The sequence below is a fragment of the Podarcis raffonei genome, chromosome 14 (genome assembly GCF_027172205.1).
Source record: "Podarcis raffonei isolate rPodRaf1 chromosome 14, rPodRaf1.pri, whole genome shotgun sequence".
Taxonomy (NCBI): domain Eukaryota; kingdom Metazoa; phylum Chordata; class Lepidosauria; order Squamata; family Lacertidae; genus Podarcis; species Podarcis raffonei.
This window is the reverse complement of record NC_070615.1, coordinates 30,535,421-30,557,936: the sequence shown is the minus strand read 5'-3', so window position 1 is coordinate 30,557,936 and position 22,516 is coordinate 30,535,421. Positions and strand designations below refer to the sequence as shown.

The window sequence follows — 22,516 nt, the reverse complement described above, 5'->3', positions numbered from 1 at the left end:
TGCAGGGCTCTTCTGATGTTCCTATGGCTTGCTCTCCCTCCCTTGTCAAAGGCAGCCATGCTTCTGAATACCAGTTGCTGGAAATGGCAGGAGGGAAGAATGCTCAGGTCCTACTTGCATGCTTCCCTCGGGCATCTGGTTGGCCACTGTGAAAAGAGGTTGCTGGAGTAGATGGGCCTTTGTCATGATCCAGCAGCCTCATATGTTCTTAGGACTGGCACCTTTCTCTGCCAACCAGCAGCAAATAACGGGCAGCCACCGAGGGGCCTGGCCAGGCGGGGAGTTGCTCCCTTATTTGTCCTCTGATACTTGACGATAAAGAAAAGCAGACAGTTCCACCCATTACGAGAATTGCTTTTCCTTCCCCTGCTGCTGTCTGTGCGAGTTTGTTTTGCGTTTTAAGTATCATTGAGGGTGTTTTTATCTCCCTGGGGGTTGTGTTCAGTACAAGATGTTTCTAGGTGGTGGGGGCGGCGGGCTGGGGGTGGGGAGAAGCAGGGCTGGAGCTTGAACAGATGGGCAGCAGAACCAGGCATCTACACCAGCCAGCCACATTGTCATAGAATCATGGTGCTGCAGAGTTGGAAGGGACCCCAAAGGGTCATTTAGCCCAAACCGCTGCAATGCAGGAATCGCAGCTAAAAAACATCCCTCACAAATGACCATCCAATTTATGTTCAAAAGCCTCCAAGGAAGGAGAGTCCACCACCTTCCTAGGGAGTCTGTTCCACTGTTGAGCGGCTCCTAACCCTCAGAAATTTCTTCCTGGTGTTTAGTCAGAACCTCCTTTCTTGTCCTTCGAATCCGTTGGTTTGGGTCTTACCCTCTGGAGTAGCAGAAAACCATTTCCCTTTTCTCCTCCATTTTGAGGAGAGAGGGGTGGGAAACTGTTGTTTCCAATCCGCATCAGTGCCTTATATCCAAGCAAAGTTTTTCCATCCTGAATTGTGCCTTGAATCGGGAGCACGTATTTGAACTGCTGAGAGCTTTGATTTTAAAGGAATAAGCATCTAGTCGTCGTCTTTGCTTGTGATGCAGGTTAGAAAATGGGTGGAAATCAAGTGGGTTGTGGGAACACATTTGAGAGAGAGAGAGAATGAGGGAATAGCGCAGGATGGGGGGAAATGAGGCATTGAAGGAAGGGCACCTGAGGAACTTGGAGAAGTGACAGAGCATCTGCTGTGCATGTAGAAGGCCCTAGGTTCGATCCCTAAGATATCCAGGTAGGGCTAGGAATGATTCCAGTCTGAAACCTGCAGGGCTGCTGCCAGTCAGTGCAGACAACACTGAGCTAGCTGGACCAGTGGTTTGGCTCAGGATAAGGCAGAGTTTCCTATGAGGTGTCTGCAAATTGGATTTGTGTGTGCCTGGTTGAGGGACTGGCTTTGCACTTGAGGAAGCCAGGGTTGAATTTTTCTAGCAGTGAACCATTAGGATGACTTTGTCAGCTTTGGTTTGTTTTGCTATTTTGCAGACTGAGAAAGAGGAGCAAGTACAGGCAGCACAGTCCTCTAGGAAGTAGCTCTGCCTTCCCTAGAGCTCTTCCAGATGACTGGCTTATTGAGTTCCTGATGCATTCGTAGAAAACTTACATGGAGGCTCAGAGTTGCCTCTAGTTTTACTGAGCGTTTCTGCTGATTTGATTGCAGGAAGGTGTTCCAATTTGCTCATGGGGTGTTATTTATTTATCTATTTTATTTATTGAATTTATATCCCACCCCCAAGGAACTCAGGGTGGCAAACGGATAGGCAATTTGAAAACAAAGCAGGAACGTTCTAAAACAGAATAAAGCATTCCAGCAACAATTACAGTTTAAAACATCTAAAAGCAGTTGCAGTTAGAAAGGAGTTACAATTACTTTCAAAAGCATTTTTTTTAATTGAAAAATGTAAAGGTTAAGAAAAATAAATCAATAAGCAATTACAAGTACAGTGGTCTCTCGGTTTACAAACTTAATCCGTTCCGGAAGTCCATTCTTAAACCGAAGCGTTCGTAAACAGGACTGTTCTTAAACCGAGGTACCATTGTAAAGACATTATACCACGCAGTGATTTTGAGGTTGACAGGAACAGCATTCTTCAGCTGCCACCAAATTCCTGAGTAAACCAGAATGTTTTCAAACTCCTCCTGAAAGTGAATAATGATGGAGACAGGTGTGCATCACTAGGGAGGGCATTCTGCAACCTGGGAACCACTACTGAAAAGGCCCTGTTGCTGGTCAGAAAAAACCAGGCAGCCCCTGGTGTCAGCACCCCAATAGCCTCACCTGCTGATAGTAGTTTAATGACTATTCTTCCTGATTTGCTCATAGGGTGTTTTAACACCTTTCCTAATGATCCCTACTGCCACAGATCACGTGCAGCAGCCGCTGACATAACATGAATTGTTCCTACTAAGGCCACATTCACACCCTACATTGAAAACACTGAGGTGCACAGTCTCCTCTTCACCCAAAGAATCCTGGGAGTTGCAGTTTTTTAAGGGTACCAAGAGTTGTTAGGAAGCCCCTAATTTCCCTCCTAGAGCTACAATTTCTAGAGTGGTTTAACAATCAATCCTTCTTTGCAGGGAACTCTGGGATTTGTAGCTTGTGGAAAGGAATTGAGGAAGGAGCAGCTAACAACTCTGCACCCTTAACAAACTACAGCTCCCAGAATTCTTTGAGTCGTTATGGCTGTTGAAAGTGGTATCATAGTGCTTTAAATGTGTCCTGTGATTGTGGCCAAGTTCTCCCCAGAATAGTTAAAATTCCAATGGAAAGTGATTCATCCTAGAAAATGCAATATTTTTGTCTTAGAATATCAGAACTACTTACACAGGTTGTTTTTTTGTTTGTTGTTTTTTAATGCAGAATTTAGGATAAAAAATAGGCTTTGCAGATTCCTGGATGGACAGAGCACCCGCCCCACTGTGTTCATGTGCCATTAAAAGTTCTCATGTGGTCATCTTGGCACAGAAAATTTATCTCTTGTGCCTCTTTAAATATTTTCAGCTGCTTCCTAGATTTTGTAACTTAAAAGTGGATAAGTGAGTTATATTAATATGCTCATGTGCTTCTTATTGAACATGATTTGGATCATGTTACCATGTTAGGATGATGCATTTTCTGCATGCAAAATTCTCATTTTAATGCTGCTTACCCGCAGGAGCTGATGGGCTGGGCTGACACCTGAGCTGTGACTCACAACGTTCTTATTATTATTTCTGTTGTTATTATTACAATTGTCAGTCGCTTTATGCAGAGGAAAACATTTCAAAAAGGCTTGGCCAGATAAAATACAATAAATAAAAGCAGTTTAAAACCAGAACACTGGCCTCTTCCAGGTCCTAATTTGACATTCTTCACTGCTACTGGCCTGCCTTGCATGTGTGTTGTAAAGTTATGTTTTGGCATCATGTCCATGATAAGCATTGCAGCTTTGCACTCCCCTACAGCTGTAGTCTGTCCCTTAACTAGGAACCTCAGAACGTAGGAAGCTGGCTCATACCGAGTAAAACCACTGACCCATCTCACTCAGTACTGTCTACACCAGGGGTCCCCAAACTACAGGCCGCGGGACGGATCTGGCCCACCAGGCTCATAAATCTGGTCCGCCAGCTGGGTTTACCTCAGTGCACGGAAACTGTTCTTTTTAACGGAAAAGCCTCACCTTGCTGGATTTACCTCAGCGCGTGGCAAGGCTTCCAACTGGCTGCAGGAATCTCCGTCCCCACACGGCGAGCCTTCTTGCAGCCAATTGGAAGCTGCCTGCTCAGCCTCCTAGCAAGGAAGAATTCTGGGAAGAGGAATCTAAGGGGAAAGGATTTTCCTCCGAAGCACATGAGAACTTTTGGACTTTCCCCAGGTGGGTCGGGTGCTGCTATCACCATGTACAAGTCAGTTAAGTATGGGGCAAGGCAGAAGAAAAGGCTGATGTGAGAGAGGAGCAATGAGTCCAGCCGGTATGCTACCTGCTACAGCTGGCTTATCAGCAGAGGTGTACTAGGCTCCCTTGCGCCCTTGGCAAGGAGATGTGTTGGTCCCTTGCATCCTTGCCAGAGGATCTGAGTCAGAATGTTGTTGTTGTTGTTTAGTCGTGTCCGACTCTTCGTGACCCCATGGACCAGAGCATGCCAGGCACTCCTGTCTTCCACTGCCTCCTTCAGTTTGGTCAAACTCATGCTGGTAGCTTCAAGAACACTGTCCAGCCATCTCGTCCTCTGTCGTCCCCTTCTCCTTTCCCAACTTCAGGGTCTTTTCCAGGGCGTCTTCTCTTCTCTTCTCATGAGGTGGCCAAAGTATTGGAGCCTCAGCTTCATGATCTGTCCTTCCAGTGAGCACTCAGGGCTGATTTCCTTAAGAATGGAGAGGTTTGATCTTCTTGCAGTCCATGGGACTCTCAAGAGTCTCCTCCAGCACCATAATTCAAAAGCATCAATTCTTCGGCAATCAGCCTTCTTTATGGTCCAGCTCTCACTTCCATACATCACTACTGGGAAAACCATAGCTTTAACTATACGGACCTTTGTTGGCAAGGTGACGTCTCTGCTTTTTAAGATCCAGAATAGAGAGGTGCAATTTTTGCGCTCCCGTGGGTCTGTGCCTCTTACTGGGGCCAGCCCTTGGGTACGCCCCTGCTTTTTAGGCAACATAAAAGGGAAGGATTGGTCTCATTGGTTCCCAGAGGTGGGAGCTGGGGGCAGAAAGAGCTCATTGACCTGTGCAAGTCCCACAAGCTCTTCCGTCCCATTCATTCACTGTTTTTACTCGGCATCCGAAATATGAATGTGAACATGTTACCCTATTCCAGGGCTCAAACTCCCCTTCTTCTATGTCTGTGGCTTCTTTTGTCTGGCCCCTTCCTTTTTACTACTGACCCCTCCTTGGGTGTGTCTTGAACCCTCATCCAGGAGGGCTGCTTATGGTCTTTGAAGGCATTCTGCTCAGATGTGGTAAGAGGCCTTAAGCTGAGATAAGTTGCCTCCTTCCCTTAAGAATGCTGTGCTACAAAACTGTGGCTGTGAACAGATAAGGGCATTTTTTTTTTAATAAATTTTTTATTAATTTTCCAACACATATTAAAAGACAATACAAAACAGTACATAAACAAACAAACATATAAACACGTATAATTTCTTAACCTTCTTTTCCTTAAACCTTCTTTCAGCGACTTCCCCATACCTCCTTTTTCTGCATCCCTGTTTTAAATCTTTCCAGCAACCCCTAATTTTAATTACTTATAACACTTCCTTTAAATCCTTTTTCTCATGTCCAATTGTTTATCGCTGCAATTCTATTTTACATTACTCAAAACATTTTAGCACTCAGTAATTTTACAACAGTTCTTAAGATAAACTTTAAATTTCTTCCAATCTTCTTCCACCGTCTCTTTCCCTTGGTCGCGGATTCTGCCGGTCATCTCAGCCAGTCCCATGTAGTCAATCACCTTCGTCTGCCATTCTTCCAGTGTGGGTAGTTCTTGTGTCTTCCAGTACTTTGCTAAAAGTACTCTTGCTGCTGTTGTCGCATACATAAAAAACGTCCTATCTTTCTTTGACACCAATTGGCCCACCATGCCCAGGAGGAAGGCTTCTGGTTTCTTCACAAAAGTGCATTTAAGCACCTTTTTCATTTCATTATAAATCCTTTCCCAGAAAGCCTTAATCTTTGGGCACGTCCACCAAAGGTGATAAAAAGTGCCTTCAGTTTCATTACATTTCCAGCATTTGTTATTGGGCAAATGATAAATTTTTGCAAGCTTGACTGGGGTCATGTACCACCTATAAATCATTTTCATAATATTCTCTCTTAAGGCATTACATGCCGTGAACTTTATACCGGTGGTCCATAACTGTTCCCAGTCAGCAAACATAATGTCATGTCCAATGTCCTGTGCCCATTTAATCATAGCTGATTTAACCATCTCGTCCTGTGTGTTCCATTTCAACAGCAAGTTATACATTCTTGACAAATTCTTAGTACTGGGTTCCAAAAGCTCTGTTTCTAATTTCGACCTCTCCACCTGAAAGCCAATTTTCCTGTCCCAGATAAGGGCATTTGAACCCCTTCCTGAAAGGGTTGGCAGAATGAGGTGGTTCAGGGGTGTGTACTAGGATTCCTTTAGTTTCTGCATTTTCTGATCTCCCTGGGCTACATACATATCATGCAGCAGCATATCTACCCCCCCACCAGCGCATAACTGGCATGTAGAATTACTCTCTAAAAGCTCTCTATAGCTTTTAGAATTGAAATACTTATAAGTTTATGTTGATTAAAATCGTTCTTCATTTTAAATATTGTATTGTTTTTCCTGGTTTTTTTGCACTAAAACATGTGCAGTGTGCATAGGAATTTGTTCATTTCCCCCCCTTCAGATTATACTCTGGCCCTCAACAGTGTCTGAGGGACAGTGAACCGGCCCCTTGTTTAAAAAGTTTGGCGACCCCTTGTCTACACTGACTAGCAGTGGCTCTCCAGGATTTCCGACAGCAGTCTCTCCCAGCCCTACTTGGAGAGGCTGGGGATTGAACCTGGAACCTTCTGCGTCCAAAGCACACACACTGCCTCTGAGCTATGGCTCATCCCCAAGAGCCAACTGGCAGGCCCCTTAATATTCAATTGCTCTCTGTTGGTGAATTGATGCTTGTGCTGATAATACTTTGCCTTTTTCTATGCTTTACTACCATTCTGGACTTCATCCTGGTGGTAGTTTTAGTTCGTGGAACGCCCTCCCATCAGATGTCAAGGAAATAAACAACTACAGTGGTACCTTGGTTCTCGAACTTAATCCATTCTGGGAGTCCGTTCGACTCCCGAAATGGTTCAAAAACCAAGGTGCTTCTTCTGATTGGTTGCAAGAGCTTCCTGCACTCAATCGGAAGCTGTGTCGGATGTTAGGCTTCAGAAAAACGTTCACAAACCGGAACACTTACTTCTGGGTTTGCGGTGTTCGGGAGCTGATTTGTTTGGGAGCCAAGCCGTTTGAATACCAAGGTATCACTGTGTCTGACTTTTTGAAAAAATCTGAAGGCAGCCCTGTTCAGGGAAGTTTTTAATGTTTGATGTTTTATTGTGTTTTAAATATTCTGTTGGGAGCCACCCAGAGTGGCTGGGGAGGCCCGGCCAGATGGGTGGGCTATAACTAATAAATTGTTGTTGTTTGTTTTATTGTACTTTTTCCTAAATGTTACAGCATTCATTCATTCATTCATTCATTTATCATGATGCCATTATAAAGGATGTTGTTGTTGGTGGTGTTGAGAGGCTTTCTCTGCCACCGCTATTCCTCCCTTTGCAAGCTACCTCTTCCTTTTTCCATTCTGTTGAAATAACAGCCCCGCTAGTTTTCATCATAGCCCCAATTCCTTTTGCAAGAGTAACGGCTCCATATTGAAGTCATGGATGTGTCATGTGGACTAGAATCCTCGTTAGCCTTCTGATTCTCACTCATAAGCAGTACTGCAATTCTGTAGAAGCGCATTATGTGTCGCCGGATGCAGAAGCCAGCTTCCTGAGAATCTGCACTTTTATTTATTTTAAAAGCAAATTTCTAGTACTCACAATGGCGGTGAAAATAAACTTGAAAGGAGGGTAGGCAATGACTGCTGAATTCCTAGAACTTATATGTGTGTGTGCAACCTCCTTATTCTTGTGATTGTTATTTGTTTCAAAGTGTTTTAGATATTGAATTTAAGATAGCTGTAAGTTGCCCCCGGGACCTTAGGGTGAAGGGATGGGTAAAAAAAATCAAATAAAAAAGTGATATAATGTTGTGAGTTGCAGGGGTGTGCGGTTAGCCTGCATGATGTCTGAATAGATTGCAATTCTTGGGGTCCTGGCTCCAGCAAGGGTTCAAATATAATGGAGGATTCTGTTGTTGAACTAGCCAGCCAAGCTTGTTCCTGGGTTAATCGCCTAAGCATGGTTGTGTTAGTATAACCAAGGAAGTGGCTTTGTTCCAGAGGGCAAATGGGTGGGTCCCCTCCCTCACCTGGCTGGTGGTAAAGGTAAAAGGACCCCTGACCATTAGGTTGAGTCGTGGCCGACTCTGGGGTTGCGGCGCTCGGTCCAGTATACCTGAAGGAGCGTCTCCACCCCCATCATTCTGCCCGGACGCTGAGGTCTAGCGCCGAGGGCCTTCTGGCGGTTCCCTCATTGCGAGAAGCAAAGCTACAGGGAACCAGGCAGAGGGCCTTCTCGGTAGTGGCGCCCGCCCTGTGGAATGCCCTTCCAGCAGATGTCAAAGAGATAAACAACTACCTGACATTCAGAAGACATCTTAAGGCAGCCCTGTTCAGGGAAGTTTTTAACGTGTGATATTTTACTGTATTTTTGGGTTTTTATGGAAGCCGCCCAGAGTGGCTGGGGAGGCCCAGCCAGATGGGCGGGGTATAAATAATAAATTATTATTATATTATTATTATTATTATCTCGCTTTATTGGCTGAGGGAGCCGGTGTACAGCTTCCGGGTCATGTGGCCAGTATGTCTCTGGCGAACCAGAGCATCGCACGGAAACGCCGTTTACCTTCCCGCCGGAAGGTATCTACTTGCACTTTGATGTGCTTTTGAACTGCTAAGTTGGCAGGAGCAGGGACCGAGCAATGGGAGCTCACCCCGTTGCAGGGATTCGAACCTCTGACCTTCTGATCAGCAAGTCCTAGGTTCTGTGGTTTAACCCACAGTGCCACCCGCGTCCCCTGGCTGGTGGTAAGAGGGACAAAAGCCAGAGTTGAGTCTGTGTGAGGGAGAGCTGGGCTAGAAGCAGGCAGAAGCCAGAGAGTGAGAGCCATGCCTAATTTCTGTTGCAATCCAGGGCTGTGACTGTGGAAGAAGCAAGACCTTCTGGGGTGTTAATGCTGTGAGCCCCTCCATTATATGCGCAGGTTGTATATAAGTGGAAACACCAGATAACATGAAGACACCACAGACTCCACAAACCTCGTTCCCTGGCGCTCCCTGAAATCTCACACGGTTCAGAGATTGGGTAGAGCTGTGCAAAAACTATATGATACACTGTACTATTGGGAGATCGATTATAGACTACTCAGGCGTTTCTGCCACCTGATTTGATCTACCTTCTGTCCACCAATTGTTCTAGAAACTCTATCTGATGGTTATCAGAATTGCAATATAAATACACATTTATTTATTTTTAAAAAAGCTTGATGGTTATAAAATCCAGTTTATACATGTAAACATTTTTTTTAAAGGATGCAGCATCAACTCTGGATGCACCAGCCCTTTTGCAGGGCTAAGCAAAGCAAGCAAACAAATAACGTCAGTTTTCTAGGTATTGCACCAAAGGTTTTAAAAACAAGATCACCTGGGAGTCTTCCCTCTCCTGGAGATAAAGAGTTGTAAGCACTCAAGCGCGTTGAAAAGTGCTATTGAAATTTGAAAGACTGGTAAGAGGATGAAAACACACTTCTGCGCATCCTGCCGCCCATTCAAATGCCTCTTAACTCTTGGTCTTCATGGCACACTCTGCGTCCCTTGGGGAGGAGGAAGCACTAGGAGGGGAAAAAGATCTGCGCGCACTCACAGTTTCCAGCTCTTCTGTGGAACAGAGGAAACATCCTTCCATATACTGAGCCATGCCATTGCTACATCTAATTCAGTTTTGTCTGCACTGGCGGTCAGTGGATTTGCAGGGTTCCAGTCAGGGGGTACCCCATACCTGCAGATGCCAGGGATTGAGTAAGTGACCTTCTGCATGCAGTGTAAAAATAAAGTAAGATTCTAGTCCTCCTAGCTGAATAAGGGCTATATTAAATAAGAAAGTAGGAAGTTGCCTTATATATACCTTTAGCTCAATATACAGCTTTAGATTCCCTAAAACAATCCTGATAACTGTAGCTTGTTCAAGGTGCTGAGGGTTAGTAGGAGACCCCTTAGTCCCCTCACTGACCTGCAAATCTCAGAGTGGTTTAGCATTCAATCCCTCTTCCCTCTGGGAATTGTAGTCCTGTGAGGGGTCTCCTAACCACTCCCAGCACACTTAGCAAATTGCACCTCTCAGGATTGATTAACTGTGGTGTCCCAGTGCATACACTCCAATGTCCCCCTGATGAAAGTTGGGACACGAGTCGGCCCCTCAACACACTTAAAATCACCCAGCCGCCTCCCTGCCCCTTCTCACTGACCCCCCCTTCCCTACTGGACACCTCAACAAAGGCCATGCTCTGACGGGTGCCGGTTGTTCCACACCAGAGAGTGGGAGCCAAAACGGGACACCCCTGGATCCAATGGGAAGCAGAGATGGGTTCTGTAATTCCAGGATACCCCACTCAAAGCGGGACGGTTGGAGGGGTATGAGAGTGCTTTATAGTGTAGATGGGAAGTAAGATTCAGCACTCAAAGCACTGAGAATGGTCCTCCCTTCAAGGCTAGAGATAGGAGGATGACAGGAAGCGAATTTCAGTTCTGGGGAGACCAGATCTCCGCCTGGTCTCTGTGCTGTGAGAGGGATGGCGAACTCACAGCTCTCTATTACAATTACTGTTGGGTTTACTAAAGGGTTTAATTAATGCTGTTGGCTTGGGAATGGTCATTCAGTTCCTTAACTGCTGCCAGGCTCTGTGCAGCAGCAAACCAGAGGGAGAGGGAGATTTCGCTCTGTCAATTTCTGTTTTCTTTAATGGCTTCTAATGGAACAGAGTAATAATACTATCTAAAATAGCAATGCTGTAGAAGGAGTAATGAACAACAGTGGATTGGAATGACAAGAAGGGAGATTCCGACTAATCCTTCTGACAGTAAGAGCCATTTGACAGAGGAACGGATTCCTTTGGAAGGTGATGGACTGTCCTTTAAATAGAGGCTGGACAGCATTGCAGGCAATTGGGCTAGATGACCCTTGGGGCCATCTCTTCCAACTCTGATTCTGTGTTTATAGAAAAATGGGTTATATTTGTTATGTTTTGAAATAATAGGATTCAACCTTATGGTTCCTTTTCTTTACCAAAATCATGCATTAAATAATGATAGATAGATAGATAGATAGATAGATAGATAGATGATAGATAAGCTGACATTTTGCAGATGCAGAGAACTCTTTTTTATGGTCCCTCTGGCAAAGCAAGAGAGTGGCAAGGATGTTTGGAGCCAATGGGGTGGCAGGTGGAAAAGGTGCCCTCCACCCACTGACCCACTGCCCGTGAAACCCCGTGTGGCACTGAACCTCCTCCATTATTCATGCCGCACAAACATGGCCTGCTTTTTGGCAGGCTGCGCATGTTTCCCTTAAGTGGCTGTCAGTATTTCCAGCAGCGAAGGGGGGTGGGTGGGAGTAATATGTTCCTGCATTATTTATAAATGAGATTAAAAGAAAGAAAGAAAGAACCCATCATCACAAAGTGCTGAAGATTACACCTTCTGGCAGCCTCACAGCTTTGGCGAGATCCTCCTTGCTCTCGCCGGCGCCGCAGTTGTATGTCTTCAGTCCTGCTTTATTGCAGCCTTAGCTGTCCCAGGGCCCTCCAGATGTTTGGGACTACAACTCCCATCAGCCCCAGCCAACATGTCAGATGGGAGTTGTAGTCCAAAACATCTGGAGGGCCCCAGGTTGACCAAGGCTGTGGTTGCCTCTGCTGGGCTCTGTTCAGATGGAAGTACTTTGCAGGTCAGGAGAGTGGAATCCTGCAGTGGATCTGATAACGTTGCTCGAACCAGACTCCGACTGCGTGCAGGCAGAGAACATGATAGCAGGAAATGATAAAGCGCAGGAAGTGTCAGGGGCCTGACTTATTTTGCCATACAGGAAAAATGAACCCTTTCCTTGCTAACTGTAGCTTGAAAGAAAGTTCTTCTGCACACAGCGCGTAGTGAAACTGTGGAACTTGCTTCCGCAGGAGCCAGTCATGGCCCCTGATGTGGATGGGTTTAAAAGAGGATTGGACAAATTCATGGAGGGAGAGGGCTGTTTCTGCTCTGCCACCACTGTCATAGGCAGCAGTGCTTCTGAATCCCAGTTCCCGGAAGCTACAGGAGGGGAGAGGGCCCTTCTAACTGAATCCTGTTTGTGGTTGGCTACTGTGAGAACAGGATGCTAGACTAGATGGGCCCTCTTTGGCCTGATCCAGCAGGCTCTTCTGGTGTTCTCATGAACATCATGCACACCAGTGTTTTGCACCCCGGTTGCATGCACACTGCGGTCTCTTGGCTCCCTATAGTTTCCCATCCTCCTCCTCCTTCCTGCCGACAACTTTAAGTCCCTCCTGTCCACAGGGCCTGTGGGATTTTTTCCTCCCCCTAAACCCACCTCCCATTTTTCTCATTGGTCCTTTTTTCCTGAGGAACTTTCCTCAGTTTCATGGCTACCTACCCTTTAAGGCCCTTTTTCTACGCAGCTTTCAAGCCCTCACTCTTCCATCCCACTGGAAAAGCATATCCTGTCGCTGCAGGCCTGGGGGCTTTGGATGAAATAAACCAGCCTTTTTGTTCTCATTGTCACAGAAGCTGCATTGTTCTGTAACTGTCAGTGTACCACTCAGAAATTAGAATATTTGTGGGCATTCCGTGACATTGCAGCTGCTCGGCCAATGCAGGCCGAGAGCCGGAAAGCTGAGTGGGGAAAGTACTGGAAATCAGAGGGCCCAAAGGAAAGGGGACAGGTGCAGCCCTCCAGGGAGGGCATTCTGTTAACAGGGAACCACCACCAAGAAGTCCCTGTCATGGATCACATCCAGCAGCGTCACCAACAGGTCTCCCCTCCCAACTGTAGGGGCCTGAAATGGTTGATCTTGGGAGAGGTGAGCTTTCAGTTGAATATTGTTCCTCCTTTTCCTCCCCCACAACAAAATAATAATCCTCTGTTCAGGTTTTCTCCATCGTTGTCTTTGGCTCCATCATCAATGAGGGTTACGTCAACGATGGCAGCAGTCCGGTGCTGCGCTGTGTCTACAACTACAACGATGACGCCTGCAACTATGGAATCGCCATTGGCCTCATTGCCTTCTTAGCCTGCAGTTTCTTCTTGGTAGTGGACCTCTACTTCCAGCAGATCAGCAGCGTGAAGGACAGGAAACGTGTTGTCCTCTTTGACCTTGGCTTCTCAGGTAGGACCTGTGGGGTGGGATTTGTTGAGGACAGTCTTCCCCAATCTGAGTCCCTCCTCCAGATGTCTTGGAGTACAACTCGCAGCAGTCCCCACCCAACACGGCCATTTTGGACTCCATCTCCTATCAGCACTTGTTGATTGCTTATTTTTTATTACTTATTACTTGATTCCTTATTCCTTTATTTGATATATATCCCTCCTTGCTCCAAGGAGCTGAAAGCAGTGTACATTTTATACTTGCTTGCATGCAATTTTGCCTAAAACTCGCCTCTTTTGCAAAGCAGTTTCCCTTACTCTAATGCATTTCTGCATGTTATCTTCTCTAAAATAATCATTTTTACGCGTGTTTTCCCCTAGTATTTGACTCTTTGTGCACATTCCGTGGCTAGAGAACTGTATTGCAACTGAAGTGCGAATTTCAAAAGGTGCTTTTGTTTTGGTTCTCACTTTGTTTCAGAAATTACGAATTAAATTGGTGGGCAGGTCTCTAAATGTGACGCAAATCGAATTTCTCTCCATCTCTAGTTTTGGGCCAAAACATCTGGAGGGCACCAGCTTAGGGAAGCACAAGGCAAGTCAACACACCCGCCTCCCCCCCCCCGCCCCCAAGATTCGCTTGCAGGGGCAGCTGCAGCCTGATTTTTAAGCTGCAGGTCCTTAAAAACTCCTCCTAACTGTGGTGGCTTCACAGTGCTGAATCCACAGTACAGAGCCAGTTGTAGTGAAGGTGGAGCATATGCAGCCTGGTGCTCTTTAACTGACTCTGCTATTCCTTAAATCAAGCTTAAGTGTTGGGGTTTCCAACAGAGACGTCGCTTTGACAGCTAACTGTACCCAGGAGGGTGATGCTGTAACGTACAAGTAAGGTATTATGAAATGGCCATACGCTTATCACACCATGGACGTCTCCAGCAGAGTATTGTGTAATCTGTTTGGAAGCAGCTTCCCGGTGGCTCAGGGAGAAAGGGGCAACATTACTCACTAGGCATGAGGGAGAAATTCAATTCAGTTCGCATTTGAAGTGCTGTGAAACACTCGTTCCTCTTTCGTAAGAAATCCATCTTTTAGTGGGGCAACACCCGAACTTTGGAACTCTCTGCCTATTGTCATCAAGCAAGGGCCTTCATTACGCGGGTGGTGCTGTGGGTTAAACCACAGAGCCTAGGGCTTGCAGATCAGAAGATTGGTGGTTCGAATCCCCGCGACGGGGTGAGCTCCCATTGCTCGGTCCCTGCTCCTGCCAACCAGTTCGAAAGCACGTCCAGTTCGAAAGCACGTCCAAGTGCAAGTAGATAAATAGGTACTGCTCCTAAACGGTAGGTAAACGGCGTTTCCGTGCGCTGCTCTGGTTCGCCAGAAGCGGCTTAGTCATGCTGGCCACATGACCCGGAAGCTGTACGCCGGCTCCCTCGACCAATAAAGCGAGATGAGCGCCGCAACCCCAGGGTCGGCCACGGCTGGACCTAACGGTCAGGGGTCCCTTTACCTTTTTAAGGGCCTTCATTATACTCTTCTCGGCGCCTGCTAAAAGCATTTTTGTTTCAGCAAGCCCATCCAGGTATGTAGAAGGCTGTCAAGTGTTTTTAGCTGGTTTTCGCTTAGTGTTTTTTGAATGCTTTAAATAGTTGTTTTACTTTATTTCACTTATGATTACATTGTTCTTTTCATAAACCACTTCAATGTCTTTTTTTAAAAAAAAAAACAACCAATTGAGCACTATGTAAGTTTTGGGAAATAAATAAATAAGAAGACAAGCCTACCTAATTCTCATTTCCTAAAACAATAAACAGAAGCCCAGCCATCCTTTGAAATTCATACTTCTCCAAATTTTGCAGTGCAGTTCTCCTGCTAAGTGTTGTGTACAAAAGTGCTTGTACTAGAAAGTGTGCCTGAAATGCATATGTTAGAGCGGATAACATGCAGAAATGCATTATACTAGGGAAATTTGCCCTGCAAACAAGTGGGTTTTAGGGGAAATCGCACATAAACCTGTGTATATTAGGATACTTAAATGCTGGAGGACTTCAGGGGAAACTGCAAATGGATATGGAAATGCGAAGAACTGAAGTTAAGGCTGGAAAATTGAGAAACTGAAATTGACAGATTTGCCCATTCCTAGCGCTGCCACCTGGTCCTTTCACCGGAGATGGCCAGGATTCGAGCAGGACATTCAGCATGCATTACCGCTGTGCTTTAGCCAACTTATTTTTCCTTGGGGAGCTCCTATGCCCTGCAGCTGTTAATTGCAATAATTTATTATTTGTATGTCATTCTGTGGTTGTGTATCCAGAAAAGCTTACAGCGTAAGGATACAGCATAACGGAATCATCAAAATGCAAATAAAAGACACTGCGCTTGAAGACCCAGACAGGGATGATGAGAGCCTGGGGAGAGGTGTAATGGTTAAGGATGCCGAAACTGGGACTTGGGAGACCCGGTTCAAATCTCTGCTCAGCCATGAAGCTCAACCTTCTCCTTGTCCCTCAGCCTTACTTACTTACCTTACCTTACTTAGCTTTAGCTTACCTACCTCACAGGGTTGTTGTGAGGAAGGGAAGAACCGCGTATGCTACCAAAGGTGGATATACATGAACTATAATAATGCTGCTTAACATTTGACAAGGTTCTGTGCCAATGGTGTATTGTGCATGTGAGAGGGAGAGAACAGTGTCTCTTGTTACTCTGGTGGTACTGGGGCGACCTGATGTGTGTTTTTTTTGCTTCCTCCCACCAGGGTTCTGGTCCTTCCTGTGGTTTGTGGGCTTCTGCTTCCTGGCCAACCAGTGGCAGAGGACGCCATCGAGCAAAGCAGCACATTACGCAGGTGATGCGGCCAGGGCGGCCATTGCCTTCTCGTTTTTCTCCATCATCTCCTGGGTAAGCTTTGGTGTCCAGTGGTGATCCTGTAATAGTAGTAGTGATGATGATGATGATGATGATAATAATAATAATAATAATAATAATAATAATAATAATAATAATAATAATAATATTATTTTACAGTCATACCTCAGGTTGAAGTAGCTTCGGGATGAATATTTTCGGGTTGCGCTCCGCGGCGACCCGCATGTAACAGAGCATGTTACGTCCGGGTTTCACCGCTTGTGCATGCTCAGACGCTCAAAATGACATGCGCATGCGCGGAAGTGGCGGAACGCAACCTGCGCATGCGCAGACACGCAGCTGCGTCTTACGTTTACTTCAGGATGCAAACAGGGCTCCGGAACGGTTCCTGTTCGTATCCAGAGGTACCACTATATTTTATTTATACCCAGCCACTCTGGGCGGCTCCCAACAGAGGACTAAAAACAGAATAAAACTTCAAACATTAAAAACTTCCCTAAACAGGGCTGCCTTCAGCTGTCTTCTAAAAGTCAGATAGTTGTTTCTTTCCTTGACATCTGATGGGAGGGTGTTCTACAGGGCGGGCGCCACTACTGAGAAGGCCCTCTGCCTGGTTCCCTGTAGCTTTGCTTCTCGCAGTGAGGGAACCACCAGAAGACCCTCCGAGCTGGACCTCAGTGCCCGGGCTGAATGATGGAAGTGGAGACGCTCCTTCAGGTATACTGGGCCAAGGCCGTTTAGGGCTTTCAAGGTCAGCACTAACACTTTGAATTGTCCTTGGAAATGTTCTGGGAGCCAATGTAGGTCTTTCAGGACTGGTGTAATATGGTCTCGGTGGCCACTCCCAGTCACCAATCTGGCTGCTGTTGTTGTACTTGTAGTTTTAGGGTCACCTTCAAAAGTAGCCCCATGTAGAGCACGTTGCAGTAGTCCAAGCGGGAGATAACTAAAGCATGCACCACTCTGGCCAGACAGTCTGCGGGCAGGTAGGGTATCAGCCTGTGTACCAGATGGAGCTGGTAGACAGCTGACTGGAACACAGAATTGACCTGCAACTCCATGGACAGCTGTGAGTCCAAAATGACTCCCAGGCTGTGCACCTGGTCCTTCAGGGCCACAGTTACCCCATTCAGGACCAGGGAGTCCCCCACACCAGCCCGTCCCCTGTCCCCCAAAAACAGTACTTCTGTCTTGTCAGGATTCAACCTCAACCTGTTAGCCACCATCCATCCTCCAACTGCCTCCAGGCACTCACACAGGACCTTCACTGCCTTCACTGGTTCTGTTTTGAAAGAAAGGTAGAGCTGGGTTTCATCTCCATACTGATGAACACCCAGCCCAAACCTCCTGATGATCTCTCCCAGTGGCTTCATATAGATGTTAAAAAGCATGAGGGAGAGGACGGAACCCTGAGTCACCCCACAAGTGAGAGCCCCCAACAGCACTTTCTGGACACAGGCCAGGAGGAAGGAGTGGAACCACTGTATAATGGTGCCCCCACCTCCCAGCCCCTCTAGATGGTCCATAAGGATGTCATGGTCAATGGTATCAAAGGCTGCTGAGAGATCCAGCAGAACTAGGAAGGGCCCTGGACTGAAAGGGAGGGCCTACCTGGAGATGCTGTCGGAAACCAAACCTGGGACCTCCTGCTTTTCCAAACAAATGCTCTGCTGTGGAGTTAAGAACCATCCCTTGGAAATAAATCAAGATTCCAGTCCTCATGGTTCTGAATCTAGGGTTGATTCAACTGGAATGTCAGGATCTACCTTGTATGATGTCAGACCATTGGTCCTTCAAGCTCAGTATTTAGAGCATGCCTGCAATGACCAGCATCCGCTTTGCAGTCTCTCCCTGTCCTATCCGGAAATACCATTGGGTACTCTGCCATTGATCAATGACATAGGAACACAGGAAGCAGCCTTATACTGAATCAGACTACTGGTCCATCTAGCGCAGGAATGCCTGCAATGACATCTCTCCAGGGTTTCAGACTGGGAGTCTGTCCCATCGCTGCCTGGAGATTGTGGGAACTGAATCATAGAATTGGAAAGGGACCCTGAAGATCACCCAGTACAACCTCCTGCAATGCAGGAATATGCAGCTTTCCCATATGGAGATTGAACCTGCGACCTTGGCATTATTAGCACCACACTCTAACCAACTGAGCTATCCCGTGGGACCTTCTGCATGCAGTGCAAATGTTCGTCCGCTGAGCTATAGCCAATCCCCTTAAATACATAGTGACAGAGGAAGCAGTCTTATACTGAGTCAGAGCCTTCATCTGTCTAGCTCAGAATGGTCTGCAGCCCTTGACTGGCAGTGGCTCTCCAGGGAGTCAGGCAGGAGTTTTTCCCCAGCCCTGCTGAGTCAGAAAGTGCTCCAGTCCTGAGGCATCTGGTTGGCCACTATAAGAACAAGATGCTGGACTAGATGGTCCATTGGCCCAATTCAATTGCAAGACTCTCCTTACGTTCTTAGACTATTGGTCCATCTACTGTAGCTCAGTACTTCCCACACTGACTGGCAGCAGCTCTCTAGGCTTTCAGACCTGGGGATCCTACCCTCGGATCTGAGAATAGAACCTGGGACCTTCTGCATGCAAGGCCCTACTCACTGAACTATAGAGCCTAGGAAGCCAGACTTTTGGTCCATCCAGCTCAATAGTGCCCACACTGACTGGCAGTGGCTCTTCAAGGTTTCAGGCTGGAAACATTCCCAGCCCTACCTGGAGATGCCAGGGGTTAAACTTGGGACCTTCTGCATGCAAAGTCGATTTTCTATCACTGAGCTATGCAAAATAGCCCCATGAACAGGCATAAGATTGTCCTTTTAGCTGCTCAGTAGAGGCTGGAGAAGCCCCAGAAGTCTCTGTCCTCTATGTTCCAGTGCTTATGGGATCCGAAGAAGGTGACCATCTCCCCCTCTCTCCATCAGCCAATCCTCTCTTCTCCAGGCCAAGCAGACATGGGTCACATCTATACCAGACATTCAAGCACCTTCAAAGTGCATGGCTTCCTATGTCCTAAAATGTGCTGGATTCCACAGGAGGTGCCAAATGCGGCGCAGGAGTCCGTGTTTTGATCTGATGTGGCATGTGGCCTTTCAAGATCCTCTTCCCGCTTTTGCCTGCCTTTTCAAGCCATTCCAAGGGGGTGTTGACAGTTAACAGCAAACGCTCTCGGATTTGTTCCCCTTTCATACTGTCAGGAGCTGCTAAGGGAGATGTTAACAGAATGCTCTGATCTGAAGGGAAGCATTGCAGCATTTGTGTCTTGCACGGTTTGCATTTTAAACATGCATCCTTTCAAAAAGAAAAAAGAAAAAGATGGGGAACATTTTTGGCAAAGGAGGCATAGAAGACTGACCTGAGGAACTCGAAAGGCTTCATCCTTCCAGTCTGCTCTGTGCTAGACCCCACCTTGCAAATTACACGATGGGATTCTGCCTTCCTGGCTACGCAGAGCCTCCTAGATACGTCACACTGCCCCCCGCCATGTCCACGTTGTATCAGTATTTGCCTAAAATTGTTGTGTGGGGAGAACCTTGGGCCCTCCAGATGTTGCTGAGCTACAACTCCCATCATCTCTGACCCTTGGTCATACCAACTAGGGCTGATGGGAGTTGCCATAGTTGGCTATGCTTTGCCTCCATTTTCAGAGGCAGTCACTGTGAGATCACAGGATGATGGACTAGACGGGCCATTGGCCTGATCCAGCAGGCTCTTAGGTCCTTACGTAGTTTGGCGACATCCAGAGGGCCAGAGTTTCTCCACATCTGGCCCAAATGTTACGTCGGGGTTGGTTTGTTTTTAAGTTGAGAGAAGATGCCAGCAATGGAGGTAATGAACAGTTTTTATTGACGTTATATTACAAGTTTCTGGGATTTTGCTTTTTGTAGTCCACACTGCTCTATTTTAAATGAAAAGTGTGGTCTATAAATGTTTAAATAAATATATCGAGCCAACAGCCCCTTGCCTGTGAGAAAACTAACTCAGTGGTTCCCAAATCGGGTGGTACCAGTGGGATTACTTAAGGAGGCACTAAAAGGCAGGGGGGCACCAGAGGTGTAAAATAATAACAAACAGCAGCCGCAGCAGCAACAACTACTTGTATAAACAAGTTGTATACCACCCTTTATCCATAGATCTCACAGCGGTTCACAACATAACTGACTATTTGAGTTTGAAAAGCTTGTGTTGCTGGATCAAGTTTGTCAGTTTTGTTGAATTAATGAAACTAAATAATTTTACAGTGGTACCTTGGGTTACATATGCTTCAAGTTACATACTCTTTAGGTTACAGACTCCGCTAGCCCAGAAATAGTGCTTCAGGTTAAGAACTTTGCTTCAGGATGAGAACAGAAATCGTGCTCTGGCGGCGCGGCGGCAGCAGGAGGCCTCATTGGCTAAAGTGGTGCTTCAGGTTAAGAACAGTTTCAGGTTAAGAACAGACCTCCGGAACGAATTAAGTACTTAACCTGAGGTACCACTGTAATTGGATTTTGAATAGATGTGCGCTCGCTAGTTTTTGAACTTTATTGTGTCCTTATCTTCCTTAGTGGGTTGTGCAAACCACCAATCCGAGCAACCCTTTTTTTATTACAGGGTTGGGGGTTACCGGGGATGAGTTGAGGGAACGTTTTGGGAGCTGCTGACCTAAACCTTTGTCTTCCCCGCAAAAGGTTGCCCTGGCCCTCAAGGCGCTCCAAAGATACCGGCTGGGAACCGACATGTCCCTGTTCGCCACGGACCAGTTCCCCACCGACCCCAGCGCAGCCTACCCAGGCTACCCCACCGGCAGCGGCGTGGAGAGCACAGAAACCTACCAGAGCCCCCCCTTCTCGGAGACCCTAGACACCAGTCCAAAGGGCTACCAGGTGCCGGCATATTGAAGGGCAGGAGGAAGTCCTCTCCCTCCCTCAAGGTTGTATAGCAAATGGGAACCCGACCCAGAGAAATGGGGCAACTTTCCCTTTCATGGTGCAGTATAGTCAACTGGTTGGTTGCAAGTGTATTCTAAAGTACCTTTTCTTTTTTAAAAACAAAAAAAATTAATGTGGCAAGTTAACGTAACTGGGTTCAACTTACTCTTAGCTAATGGTGCAGTGAATTCTCTACAGTGGTATTGGTTCTTGTCTTACCTGTCTGAGGATATTTTTTGATTATTATTTTTTAAAAAAAGAACAGTGTTCCCTCTAAGCATGAAACGTTAGGATGGTTGCTACCAACTCCCATCTTTGTGAGCCGTTCCTGCAATATTGGCTCATTGTGGCATTTTTTTCCTGAATTCGCACACAGAAGCTGGCAATAGCCCAGCCTGTTAAGAGATGTCCCACTCCTTACACAGATAAGTAGATGCTTTATTTTGTGCTTCCGGGGCTTAATCCAGAAAATTGCTCCCACCGACTTCATCCTAGGAACCTTCCAGATCATCCTCTCCTATTTTTTTATTCCCTTGCTCTATAGCCCTAGAAAAAAGGTAGTTTTAAAGCAGCCTTCTTGCCCTCCAGTTCTTTTGGATTCCAACTCTCATAATCCCCAGTGGGAGCTGATGGGCATCCAAAACATCTGGAGGGAACCCAGTTGGGGAAGACTGTTTTCAAAAGGAATGTGCCAAATTTAAAACCAAAAATAATGGTTGTGTTGATTTCATTTGTGTGTGTGTTTGTTATGTACTTGGCATATTTCCTGTGCTAAATGAGTGAAAAACCTTCTGTATTAGCTGTGTTAGCTTTGTGATTCTGGTACCGCAAGAAGTTTCTTTCTTTTCCAAATGGCTTTGATGCAAGAATCATTTTTGTACACCTTTTACACAAAAATTGCTGCTCTGGGGTGAGGGTGGGGTAACAGTCACACTGTCAGGCCATCAGCCTTTAAGAGTCTCCTAGCAGTGGGGATATGTAGCATTCAGTAGCTCAGCTGTTGTCTGAAAATAGGGCTTGCTAACTGCTAGGGTCCTCATCATATCCTCATGAGGAGTCTGATCCAGCCCACCAATTCTGCCTCTGCCTCAGAGATGGGGGACACACTTCAAGCAGTCTGGGAAAAGATGGAAGCGGAAAGGAAGAAATATGTCTCTTGAGGGAATAGCAGCAGGAGTGGAGGCTTCTTGTGACAGGCCATTTTCGACATGGTTGGCCTCAAGATGGCATCCATTAATTGGTTTTTCTTAATGAAAATCCCACCGCTATCAGTATGCGGCCATTTTGGCAGCCCCTTCAGTACCAAAAATTATCCACGCCATCCCTTTAAAATGGTTGTGTCTGGTAGAGGCCATTTTATTTTGAGCACAGAGTGGAATAACGTGCATCACAGTATTTGTTGGGAAAAGCTTCAGCCTTATTCTGTAAAGAAAGTTTGGGCAAAAAGTTTCACTGTGACAGACAAGAGAAAACGAAAAGACAGTTGGAAGTCAGAAACCAGAGAGAAAAGGCTAAATTCCCATGAAGATGTGGTAATGCTTAAGGGTTACAAAGAGAGTGGGCTTAAATGAAATTTAAACTATGAGGAGATGGGTAAGTGAACTGAAATATAACGACGCTGCCTTCTAAAGTGATTTCAGCAGCAAGATGTAAATTATTTTATATTAAGGCGGATCCCAATAATCTGCCATTCTCATTCAGCTGTAACTCTG

General features: G+C 46.3%; 1 protein-coding gene across 1 annotated transcript in view; it reads left to right on the top strand.

Annotated features, from left to right (window-relative positions):
• SYNGR3 (synaptogyrin 3) overlaps positions 1-22,231 on the top strand; it is a 28,617-nt gene extending 6,386 nt beyond the window's left edge. The window contains exons 2-4 of the mRNA XM_053365677.1: positions 12,801-13,038; positions 15,775-15,917; positions 20,565-22,231. Of these exons, the coding sequence (XP_053221652.1) occupies positions 12,801-13,038; positions 15,775-15,917; positions 20,565-20,774 (591 nt within the window). The 3' untranslated portion in view covers positions 20,775-22,231. The remainder of the gene's footprint in view (positions 1-12,800; positions 13,039-15,774; positions 15,918-20,564) is intronic.
• Positions 22,232-22,516: the final 285 nt, after the last annotated feature.